Genomic DNA, 11,950 nt, shown 5'->3' with positions numbered 1-11,950 from the left:
TTCCCACCTCTTGGTTAATTCTGTTCTGTTTTTGTCCAGACATAGTGCTGAACCTCATGAACCATGAGATCATGACCTGAGCCTAAACCAGGAGTCTGACACTCAGTGACTGAGCCACCCACGCTCCCCTGCCTTGTTTGTTTTCTTCTCCTTGATCACAACACATTTCCTTTTCCAAGGCTGGTTTAGTAACTGCTTTTCAACTATGCTGTATATACATGCCACCTCCAAATCTATTAGTTGTCTGAAGACCATCACTGTGAGAGCTTAAGAGCACAGGGTTTATATTAGACACATCCAGGGTAGTCTTAGCTTAGCTATTTAATCACTATCCTTGAATAAGTTCTAATCTTTCTAAATGTAAGTTTTATTATCTGTAAGAGTTGGATAATTATATTTACATTAAACTGTTGCTTGATGATTAAAAAATGAACCTTAAAAGTGGTGCCAATGGCTGGCATACAGTATATACTGATAAATAGTAGCAATTTTTATTCTTGGTTTTCTGGGCATGTATTTCCTTTTCCTTTTTTTTCCCCTAAAATCATAAGCTTTCATCAGGGCTGAGTCAAAGTCCTACCTCTTTCAAGATGTGTGTCATTTCCATTCTAGATTCAGGGGCTTACTTGCTCCTCTGAAGAAATTATAAAACATATACTGTCCATTAATTACAGGTTATTTTTGTACAGAGTTATTATTTGAAAGGTACTTCTGTTACATCATAAAAATGGTCATCATAAACACTATATAAGAAGAGTAAGTTCTCACTCATCCAAGGGTCAGCATAAGAAACTTTCAATAGTATAGATCAGTCTCCTCTTAAATTTTGTGCTATGGAGATAATATATTTTATTTTTACATATGTTATTAAACACACAATACATTGTTATTGTTTTGTTTAAATAGTAAATCATATATTAGAGAGATTTACATAATAAGAAAATTGTTATATAGTTACCAATGCAGTTACAATTTCCAGTTCCCTTCTACCCTTTGGGAAGGTCCACATTTCTATCTGGGGTAATTTTCTTTGTAATCTAAGGACTTCCTTCAAAATTTTTTGAAGTAGGTATGCTGGTAATGATATTTTCAGATATTTTATGTGTGTAAAAGTCTTTATTTTTTTATTGCTGTCATGTTGTTTTGGAAAGATTATTTAACTAGGTGTAGGATTTTAGGTTGACAGCACTTTTCTTTCAGTATATTAAACATGTTACGCTCACATTGTTTCCAATAAGAAATATGCTGTCATCCTTATCTTTGTTCCTTTGTATATAACATGTATTTCGTCTCTCTGCTTTAAGAGCTTTTTTCACACTATTTTTGAGCAATTGGATTTAGTCGTATCTTAGTGTAGTTTCCTTTGTATCTTTCTTCAGAGTTTTGTTGAGATTCTTGGATCTCTGGATTTATAATTATACTCTAATTTGGAAGATTTTCAACCCATGTTTCTTCAAATAATTCTTCTTAGTGTCATTCTTCCCTCTCTCTTTAGTGATTCCAATTATATATGTATATTAGGCCACTTGAAGTTTCTCTCATTCCCCTGATTGCTCTCCGCTCATATTTTCAAGTTCTCTTTTTGCTCTATGTTGCATTTTGAATAGTATTAAGAGTTATGCTATCAAGTTCATTCATCTTTTTAGTGTAAAATCTATTGTTATTGATTTTATTCAGTCCATGTTTCATCTGATGTATTGTAGTTTACTTCTTTATAAATTTACCTTGACTATTTTATCTTCCATGTCTTAACTGAACTTTTGAACATACAGAACGTAGTTTACAAAAGTGTTTTGATATCTTTGCTAATTCTTACATCTGTTCTGACTTATTTTCTATTTTTTCCTTATTATGGGTTGCATTTTCCCTGCCTTTTTGGCAAGCCTGATCATTTTTTATTGGATATTAGACTTTGTGAATTTAACTTGTTGTTTGCAGATAGTTTATATCCCTATAAATATTGAACTTCATTCTGAGATGCAATTAAGTTCCTTGGAAACAGTTTGATACTTCAGATGCTATCCTTAATATTATTTTTAGGTTTTAGGTAGCACAGGAGTAGCAATCAGTGTGAGGATAATTATTCTGTATGACCGAGGAAAGTGTTTTCTTCCCAAATACTCGTGAATACTAGAATTTTTCATTTCTCCCTGTTAGAAACAAACATTATTCTTAGCAGTATGTGAGCACTGGGCTACTACCACTAATTCTTTGAGAATGGTTTATTCTATGGATTCAAATAATCTCCTTACATATATCTGCTGGTCTGTACTCAGCTGAATTCTAGACAGGGACTTTCTGCAGATCTCTGAATTTCTATCTCTGTCTACTTTCTCTAATAGTCTACCTTTGAACACTTACTATCTAGGCAGTAAGGTGGGAGCAATTATTGGACTCATATCATTTATTTCCTGTCTCCAGGGATCACTTTCCTTTACTGCCGGATGTTTATTGTCTTGAAAACTGTTGTCTCTTATATCTTATCTATATTTTTATTTTTCAGGTAGGAGTATCTTGACCTGTTACGTCATTTTGACCAGACTTATAAATCCCCTTCAAATGTGTTTTGATTTATCCTCATTTATAATCATTAAGGTGATTGAGTCAGGATTTAAACATGTTATTCTGGCTGAAAACTATGTCTCTATTTCTCAATATAAATTTGCATACTTGACAAGAATTTAACATCACCTATGCATAATACTTAACACACACATACAATCTGTGTGTATGTATATATACATGTATATTCTTCAACTTGAGCGATATATTGCTAATTTGGTTCACTTATTCACACATTCATTTATTTTTATTGAGAGAGAGAGAGGGAGCATGATTGTGCATGCGCACACACACACACACACACACACACACACACATACACACACGTGAGTGGGGTAAGGTGCAGAGGAAGAGGGAGAAAGAGAATCCCAAGCGGACTTCACACCTAGGACGGACCCCAATGCAGGCTCAATCCCATGACCCTGGACCATGATCTGAACTGAAATTAAGAGTCAGACCCTCAAATGACTGAGTCACCCAAGTGCTTCTCATTTATTTACTTTTTCAACATATATTGAATACCTCCTTTATGTTCATCATTCTGATAAACATGAGGCATATAGCAGTGAAGAAACTGAGAGTTCTCTGCTCCTTAAGGGTGTTAATTTAAGATGGGACAAACTATTCAATAAAGTAATACATTTCATTCTTTTTACTTCCCTCATAGATCCTGGTACACTGTGGGCCAGAAGATAGTTAAACATTCACTGAAAATGTAATTTTAAATTTAAAAGAAGAGTCTCAGATGAATGAAGTTTTAAAATTCTAAATCTGTGTGTGTGTCTGTGTGTGTCTGTGTTTAGAAAAAGGCCTAATTTTCCTATACACATAATTTAAGGGGTTTGGAATTTTTTAAAGTGAATAAAAGTTAGCTTAATATCTAAGAAATTCCCCATACATGCCACCTCTCCACATATTCGTCTAAAATTCTTTGTTTTTTTAATGCATTTGTTGATGCTTATTTAATTCCAATATTTCTTAAGTCAACTCTTTTCTTACAAAGATACACTTTCAAGTTTATAGTTCACATTTTTCATTTCTTTTATTTCTTAAGTCATTTGTTACAATCATAAAGTAATAAATAATTTACTTTTGTTAACTTGACTCCATTTGATTTTTTAATTATTTTCCAAAGTGGATTATTCCCTCTTTCTGGTGCTATATTCAAAGTATGAATAATACAAAACATACAAAATATGAATAAACAAATATTTTCCTTAACTGCTATCAGAGCATTTATTATTCACACATATTAAATTTTCTGTAAGAAAATAAAACAAGGAATAGAAATCAAAACCTCTCTATACAAAGAAATTCTAATATATTTGTCCTTAATTGTGTCATTATAGAAACTCTTATGTATTTCTACATAATTTAGATAAGATGCAGTTACTTCAATGTGGATAAAGTATGATTAAAGGTATCCATATATATATATATATATATATGTATATATGTATATATATGTATATATATATACTGAGCCTTGTTGGGTCAGTCAGTTGAGTGTCCAACTCTTGATTTCGGCCCACTTGGTAATCCCATAGTTCATGGGAACAAGTCCCCTGTCAGACACAATGCTAAGAGCACAGGGACTGCTTGGGATTTTCTCTTTCTCTGCCCCTTCCCTGCTTGTGTTCATGCTCTCTCTGTCCCTCTCTCTCAAAAGTAAATAAACATTAAAAAATTTAAATACCCAAATTGTCAATTTCTGAAATTTTAAATAAATATATTTAAACTTTCTAATTCAGTTTCCATATAATTACCAAACTAGAGTTCCGTATTTGAAATTACCTTAGTTCTTATACTCTATTCTTTGAATTGGAATTGCTATTTTAAAATTTTATATACGTATAATTATACCTAATGAGTTACATATATAGTTCTGATGTGCATATTGTGGTTTATGTACATAATTGGAGAACTCAATTTATTATGCAAAGCTCATTATATAGCAATGAAAAATAGATTTATTAGTTTGTCTTTTGTTGTTGTTCAAAGATATCTTTAAACAAAATCAGGGAACATGTGTCTAAATAAAAACTGTGTAATTAGACATATTCCTCTTTAAATATTTGGTAATAAAAAGGTAAATTTCTTTAGGTGCACAACATTGATTCAACTGTTCCATATACCTTCCTCAATGCTCACAGTAAGTATAGTCAATCATTTGTCAGCATACATTATTACAATATAATTGACCCTATATGCCCTATGCTATATTGTTCATCTCAGTTATACTTATTTTATAACTGGAAATTTGAACCTTTTCATCCCCTTCACCTATTTCACTCAACCCCTTGCCCACCTTTCCTCTGGCGACGACCAGTTTGTTCTCTATATTTAATAGTCTGATTTTTTGGTTTATTTACTTGTTTTGTTTCTAGACTCCACACCTAAGTGAAATCCTATAGTATTTGTCTTTCTCTGTCTTATTTCTCTTAGCATAATGCTCTCTAGGTCCATCCATGTTGTCTTGCAGATGAAAATGACAAGATCTCATTCTTTTTATGGGTGAGTAGTATTCCATTGCATATATATACCACATCTTCTTTATCCATTCATCAGTCAGTGGACATGTGGGTTGCTACCATATCTTGGCTAATGTAAATAGTGCTGCTAGAAACACAGGAGTGCATATATCTTTATGAACTAGTGTTTTTGTTTTCTTCAGATAAATACAGAGTAGTAGAATTACTGGATCATGTGGTGTTTCTGTTTTTAATTTTTGAGGAAACTCCACACTATTTTCCATAGTGGTTGCACCAATTTAGATTCCCACTAACAGTGCCTATGCGTTCCTTTTTCTTCACCTCCTCACCAACACTTTTATTTCTTGTCTTTTTTATTCTAGCCATTGTGACAGGTAGAAAGTGGCATCTCACTGTGGTTTAGATTTGCAATTCCCTGATGATTAGTTATGTTGAGCATCTTTTTAGGTGTCTGTTGGCTATTTTTATGTCGTCTTTAGAAAAATGTTTTTTCAAGTCTTCTGCCCATTTTTTAATCAGTTATTTTGTTTGTTTGTTTTTTGGTGTTGAGTTGTGTGGGTTCCTTTTTTTTTTTTTTTCAAAAAATTTTTAATGTTTATTTCTTTACTTTTGAGAGAGAGAATGAGAGAGACAGACAGAGCAAGAGCAGGGGAAGGACATAAAAAGAGAGGGAGACACAGAACCCGAAGCAGCTCCAGGCTCTGAGCTGTCAGCACAGAGCCCAAGGTGGGGCTCAAACTCACAAACCGAGAGATCACGACCTGAGCCTAAGTCGGATGCTTACCTGACTGAGCCACCCAGGCGCCCCTCTATGAGTTCCTTATATATGTTGTATATTTACTCCTTGTTAGATGTGTTATTTGCAAATATCTTCTCCCATTCAGTAGGTTGCCTTTTCTTTTTCTTTGTTCTTTTTTGACAGTTTCTATTGCTGTGCAAAACCTTTTTATTTTGGTATAGTCCTAGTAATTTATTTTTGCTTTTGTTTTCATTACCCAAGGAAACATACCTAGAAAAATGTTGCTAAGGCTATTGTCAAACAGATTACCACCTGTTTTGTTCTAAGAGTTTTATGATTTCAGGTTTCACAGTTAGGGCTTTAGTTCATTTTGAGTTTATTTTTGTGTGTGGTGTAGGAAAGTGGTTCACTTTCATTCTTTTGCATGGAGCTCTCTAATTTTCTCAGCACCGTTTACTGAAGAAACTTTTTCCCATTGCATATTCTTACTTCCTTTATTGTAGATTAATTGATCATATAAGCATGGATTTATTTGGAGGCTCTCTATCCTTTTCTTTTCTATTGATCCATGTGTCTATTTTTTGTGGGAATACTATACTGTTTTGATTACTACAGCTTTGTAGTATATCTTGAAATCTCGGATTTTGATAATTCAGTTTCGGTTTTCTTTTTCAAGGTTGATTTAGAAAGGTTAAAGTTTAAGAATACTTTATATTGAGGTCAGATGAATCTTAGCAGGCTTTTTTTTTACAACTTTTTTATTGAAATGTACTTAATATATAACATTGTATAAATTTAAGGTGTATTAACCTAAAAGTTTCGTCTTCATTTTCGCTGAAATCTGTAACTAAGTGCCACAGTCTTTCACTTTGTTTTCTTCTTCTCCTGTGATTTGTCAACTAAAAGAGATCTATTTTCCTTTTCTAAACTGGTATATAATTTATGTGAATATACCCATCAAGATGTTTAGTCTGACTTTACTTCCAATTTGTCCTTCTTTATCTCTTTTACCTTCAGATCAATTTGGAGTTTTTAGAGATTATTTCAAAGGATCCCATTTTTTTATCGTTAAATGAAAAGTTTGTTGCAGTAAAATTTATTTCTTCCCTTATACCAGCAGAATGGATTTCACATGTAATCTTACAATATGCAAAAATATTGATATTCATGTCTTCACAAGCATTTCAGTGAGGTGATTAGACCCAAATTGGCATGGCTACCTCATTGCCAGAGATTTCTCCTGTGGCCATGTCAATGCTTCCAGCCTCTTCCTTTCATTCCCATAGTCTGTGACTAAGATTGAAAATTCTAGAGTTTAGCATTATGACCCAAGTTGGATCAATGAACTCTTCTCAGTGGTGGGTTGACATTTGCACAGAGACAAAATTGGAGGTGCAAGTCTTCTTAGAAGCTTATAGCAGTGCCCCTGGGGGAAGAACCCTAAATCCACCCACCTTTTGCCCACGAACTTGCCTGGTTTCTAAGGATTCACTGATCATTTTCCTTAATGTTTAAAGTGAGCCCACTATGCTTTCAATAAATGTTCTTTTTGCTTGTTAGGCAAGGTTAGTTTTGAGGTCCAAATCCAAGCAGTTATAAGCATGGGGGTTGAAATTTAGTGCACACAGATACTAGCTGTTGGTTTTGGTAACTTGGATGTTATTATTTTAAGGATGGGTGGACTATTTTTTATACTTATAGTATTTATATTTAGTATTTATATTTATATTTTTCTGATCTTTGAAAATAAACGACTGAAGTGGCATGGCTCATGTCAGAATAGATGAGTCCTCATTTTGAAAACAACCTTGATGAATGTATTTGGATGTAAAAATGAACAATCTTCCTCTTTTGGGGTACTCTGCAATAGAGGCCAAAGCAAAAGGGTAAGTTCCTCCGAATAATAAAAGTAGAATTTTGAGATTTTTTATGATCAAACCTGCCATGAAGGGTGAAAGATGACGCAGAACTGTAAGGGAGAAATCTTGTCACCTAATTATTATGGCCTGAGAAGATGCTGGTTTCTAAGAAATCCATGGCGGGGAAAACAGAAGACAACTACCAGGTGCGCTGAAATTGAAGTTGTTTTTGTTTCTGCTAAATGGTAGAACGAAAAAACGATGTTAGTATTGCCGAGGCTTAAATGGAGTAAGAAGAGCTGTGCCCAACATGGAGTGGAGTGGGAACAGAAAAAAGATGGAGGCTGTAGGAAGGAGACCGGTGGAGGGAATGGGCAGCAGTTAGTCTGAGGCTGAAGCAGGAGGTGACTCAGAGGACATCCTCCTCTGGAGTCCCTTGGAGATGAGCAGAAGGTCTCTGGGCTTCTCTTGGCTCAGGAAATGAGCATGCAACTATTTTATGTGGATATTTTAGGAAGGGTGGCCCCAGAATGTCGGAAGACTTGAGGCCACTCAAGCTGGAGGCTTATGCTTCACAACGTGGAAGTTTCCGAGAAATAAAAGTTGGCGATACAATGAAAGAGCTTACGCTGTTCTGTCATTGAGGCCGGTGAGGTTGGTAGCACCTTAAGTGAATCACTTTTTATTTCCTCAGTTGTCTCACAAAAACATTAAATGCAAGTAATATATCTTTCCGGCTCACGTTTATTCTTGATTTAGCTTCAGAATATTGACTGACATTACTTTTTAACAAAGACTTTAATTTTAGAATAGTTTTAGATTCATGGAAAAATTGTGAAGATTGTACAGACTTCGGTGATTGTGAATAAAGTTGCTAAAAATATTTAAATGCGGGTTTTCTGTGGACATAAGCTTTCAGATCAGTTGGGTAAATACCTAGCAGTAAGATTACTGGATCTTACGGTAAAATTACGTGTACCTTTGTAAGAAACTGCAAACACTGTTATTCAAAGTAGCTATATTTTTTTTGCATTCTCAAAAATAATGAGTGACAGTTCCTGTTATTCTAAATTCTGATCAAAAATAATATTGTGAGTTTTTTGGATCTTAGTCATTGTAATTGGGTTGTAGTGGTATCTTGTTTTAATTTGCATTTCTAAATGACAAATGCTGTCGAACATATTTTTACAAGCTCTTCTACTACCTGTATATCTTTGTTGGCAAGTTGTCTGTTCAGATCATTTTAAAATTAGGGTGATTATTTTCTTATTGTTAGGTTTAAGTGTTCTCCGTATATTTTGCATCTAAATCCTTTACCAGCTATCTGATCTCCAATTACTTTCTCCAGTCTATGGCTTGTCTTTTCATTCTTTCACAGAGCTTAAGTTTTTAATTCTAAAAAAGTCCAAACTATCAATTTTTTTCTTTAATGTGTCATTCTTTGGGTTTTACATATAAAACATCACCAAGCACAAGGTCACAGAGATTTTCTTTTAGAGATTTTATTGTTTTGAGTTTTACATTTAGGTCTTTGATCCATTTTAAGTCAGTCTTTCTATAAAGTGTAAGGTAAGTGGTGAGATTCTTTCTTTCTTTCTTTCTTTCTTTCTTTCTTTCTTTCTTTCTCTTTTTTTTTTTTTTTTGCAGATGGATATCCATTTATTGAAAAAATATCCTTTCTCAATTGAATTGCCTTTGTAAAAATTCAGTTGCTTAGGTTTATGTAAAACTGTTTCTGAACTATCTAGTTCTATTGATTCATATGTCTATTATTTTGCCAATATCACAACCCTTTGAGTTCTGTGTTTTTCAATATTGCATTGGACATTTAGGATCTTTTGCCTTCCCATGTGAAGTTTAGATCAGTTTATAGCTATTTATAAAAAGAATTTTCTGACATTGTGATTGAGTTTGCATTACATTTATGGATCACTTGAGAAGAACTGTTATCTTAGCAATATTGAATTTTCCAACGCATGGACATTGTATATTGGTCCATACAGATCTTTGATGTTTTTCATCAGTAATTTGTAGTTTTCTACATATACATTCTGTACATATTCTGTTAGCTTTATGCCTACATATTTCATTCGGGAAGTACTACAAATTTAAATGTTTTATTTTATTTTTTCATTGCTGGTTTATAGAAAAAAATGGACTTTTGTATATTGCTCTTAAATATACTGCAAATTTTCTATACTTGCTTATTGATTCCAGGAGTTTTCTTGTAGCATCTTTGGTCTACTACATCATCTGGGAAAGAAAACAGTTTTATGCCTTCCTTTTTAATCTATAAGCCCTTTCTTTCTGCCTGCCTGCCTCTCTCTCTCTCTCTCTCTCTCTCTTTCCCCCTGCCTCCCTTCCCTCCATCCGTTTCTTTCTGTGGTTCTTTCTGTGTCTCTCTCTTTCCTTTTCTCTCTTCTTCCTCCTCACCCCCCTTGTCTCTGTAATTTTTTAAAAAAGATTTGTCTATTTTGGGGATAGTGCAAGCAAAGGAGGGGCAGGAGAGAGGGGGACAGAGGATCCAAAGCAGGCTCTGTGCTAACAGGCTGACAGCAGTGAGCCTGATGTGGGGCTCAAACTCCACATGGAGTTTGGAACCCCAGGGAATTTCTAAGCTTATTCCCCACTCTAAAGCACATTTTTTGGAAGTCCTTTGGTGAAAGAATAATATATTTATTTCTAAATAAACATCTAAAAGTGTTTTATCTCACCTTCATTCTTGATTGATGGATTAGTTGGATATAGAATTTTATATTTCTTGCTATTTTCCCTCTGCACGGTGAAGAAATGTCTTTCTATTCAGGCGTCTGCTGTGGCTGCCCAAAAGTCTGGTGCAAGTCTAGTTGTCATATACTTACAGTTCATTTGACTTTTCTTTTAACTCTTTGCCCTGGTGTCCTGCAATTATTGCACAATGCACTTGTCGGTTCTTCTCTATCCTGCATACTCTGCTTCTTCCAGCTAAATACTCATAGATGTAATCCATTTGGGAAACTTTTCTGAGTAATGACTTTTTAAGAACTGCTTCTCTCCTATTCACTTTTTGTTTGCATGTCCCCCCCTCATTCCACTTCAACATATGTTGAACCTTATCATCCTATTCTTTTGTCTTCTCTTGAATGAGTCCATTTCTTTGTGTCTCTATATTTGTTTTATATTTTTTTTCAAGGCGCATAATTTATCGTACTAATTGAGCATTACATGATGAGTTGGCATTAGCTTCTCCAGGCATGGGAACTTCACAGATGAGGTACAGCTTAAAATCTGTTAATGTTCCGTTCATAGCTGGTGTATTTTTATACTTCACCTTGAAGTATAAGACCATCAAAGCGATGCCTCGAAATGTGGCCAGTACACAATTCATTCTACCTGTAAGAGTGTAAGAGTTGAAATATTTTTCGATGCCACTGAAATGGAATGAGGCATCAGTTTCTGGACCTTCCATGATTTCAATCTTTATAGAAGACACCAATTCCACTTGCTCTTTATATTTGTGTCATTTATTTCCTATAATTGTTACTAATCTATTTTCCAGTTCATTCAGTTTCTCTGTAGTTGTATGTAATCTACCATTTATCATGCCCAATGAGGTTTTAATTTTAATGGCCCTAAATTTCATTTTTAGAAGTTTTTATAACTTGGATTTACTTAAAATATGTTTCTTGTTTTTCCAAGCCACCCTATTCGTTCAGTATTTTTTATATTTTTATATTATTTTAATGCTTCTTAACCCACATTTAAAAAATAATTCTTTGGATTGTTTCTCTTATCTATAGTTCTGAGGCTGTAAGGTCTCAAGTTAATCCTTTATGCTGATTTTTCCTTAGTGGTTTGTAGTGCTTCACTGCTAAGTCATTATTGCCTAGGCCATTATTTCTGTAGGATTTGAAAGTCTCGCCATACAGCAGTTTAGTGTTTGCTGCTTTTGAAGCCTTAAGTAAGATTTCGGTGGAACTAACCTGATCACCTTAATTTCCACGTGGCTGATTCTACGCTACAGCAGTAACGTACATTTTTACCTTGTATCTTTATATGGCTCAGACTTAAGCTTTAGTTCCTTGGTTTAGATGGTCACAACTTCTCTACCCATGTATAACTAATTCTTCAACAGTATTCATATGCCAAGTTGTGTGTGCCTCTATTCTGCTTTCTCCAAAACATTGAAACCTTTTGCTCCTATCTCCCTAACTTTTATATAAGGTTCCCCAGGCAACAGAATTGCCATTTTTAATCTGTATACTTAACACTTTCCTTTCAATAATTGATACTCAAAAATATTGATATAAGGGTATGTG

The 11,950-nt window shown here is 34.1% G+C and overlaps 1 protein-coding gene across 1 annotated transcript; it reads right to left on the bottom strand.

Moving 5' to 3' along the window:
• Nucleotides 1-10,833: 10,833 nt before the first annotated feature.
• LOC106986081 (ATP synthase membrane subunit K, mitochondrial-like) lies at nucleotides 10,834-11,436 on the bottom strand. Its single transcript, XM_053221907.1, has one exon. It carries the CDS (start codon nucleotides 11,098-11,100, stop codon nucleotides 10,834-10,836), a length of 267 nt encoding a protein of 88 aa, XP_053077882.1. The 5' UTR covers nucleotides 11,101-11,436.
• Nucleotides 11,437-11,950: the final 514 nt, after the last annotated feature.

Source organism: Acinonyx jubatus, chromosome C2, assembly GCF_027475565.1.
Source record: "Acinonyx jubatus isolate Ajub_Pintada_27869175 chromosome C2, VMU_Ajub_asm_v1.0, whole genome shotgun sequence".
In the NCBI taxonomy this organism is placed as follows: Eukaryota; Metazoa; Chordata; class Mammalia; order Carnivora; family Felidae; genus Acinonyx; species Acinonyx jubatus.
This window is presented reverse-complemented; position numbering and strand designations above follow the sequence as displayed.

Coding starts and splice junctions, on each gene's coding strand:
- LOC106986081 (XM_053221907.1), bottom strand. CDS start 11,100: ATGGAAGGTCCAGAAACTGATGCCTCATTCCATTTCAGTGGCATCGAA.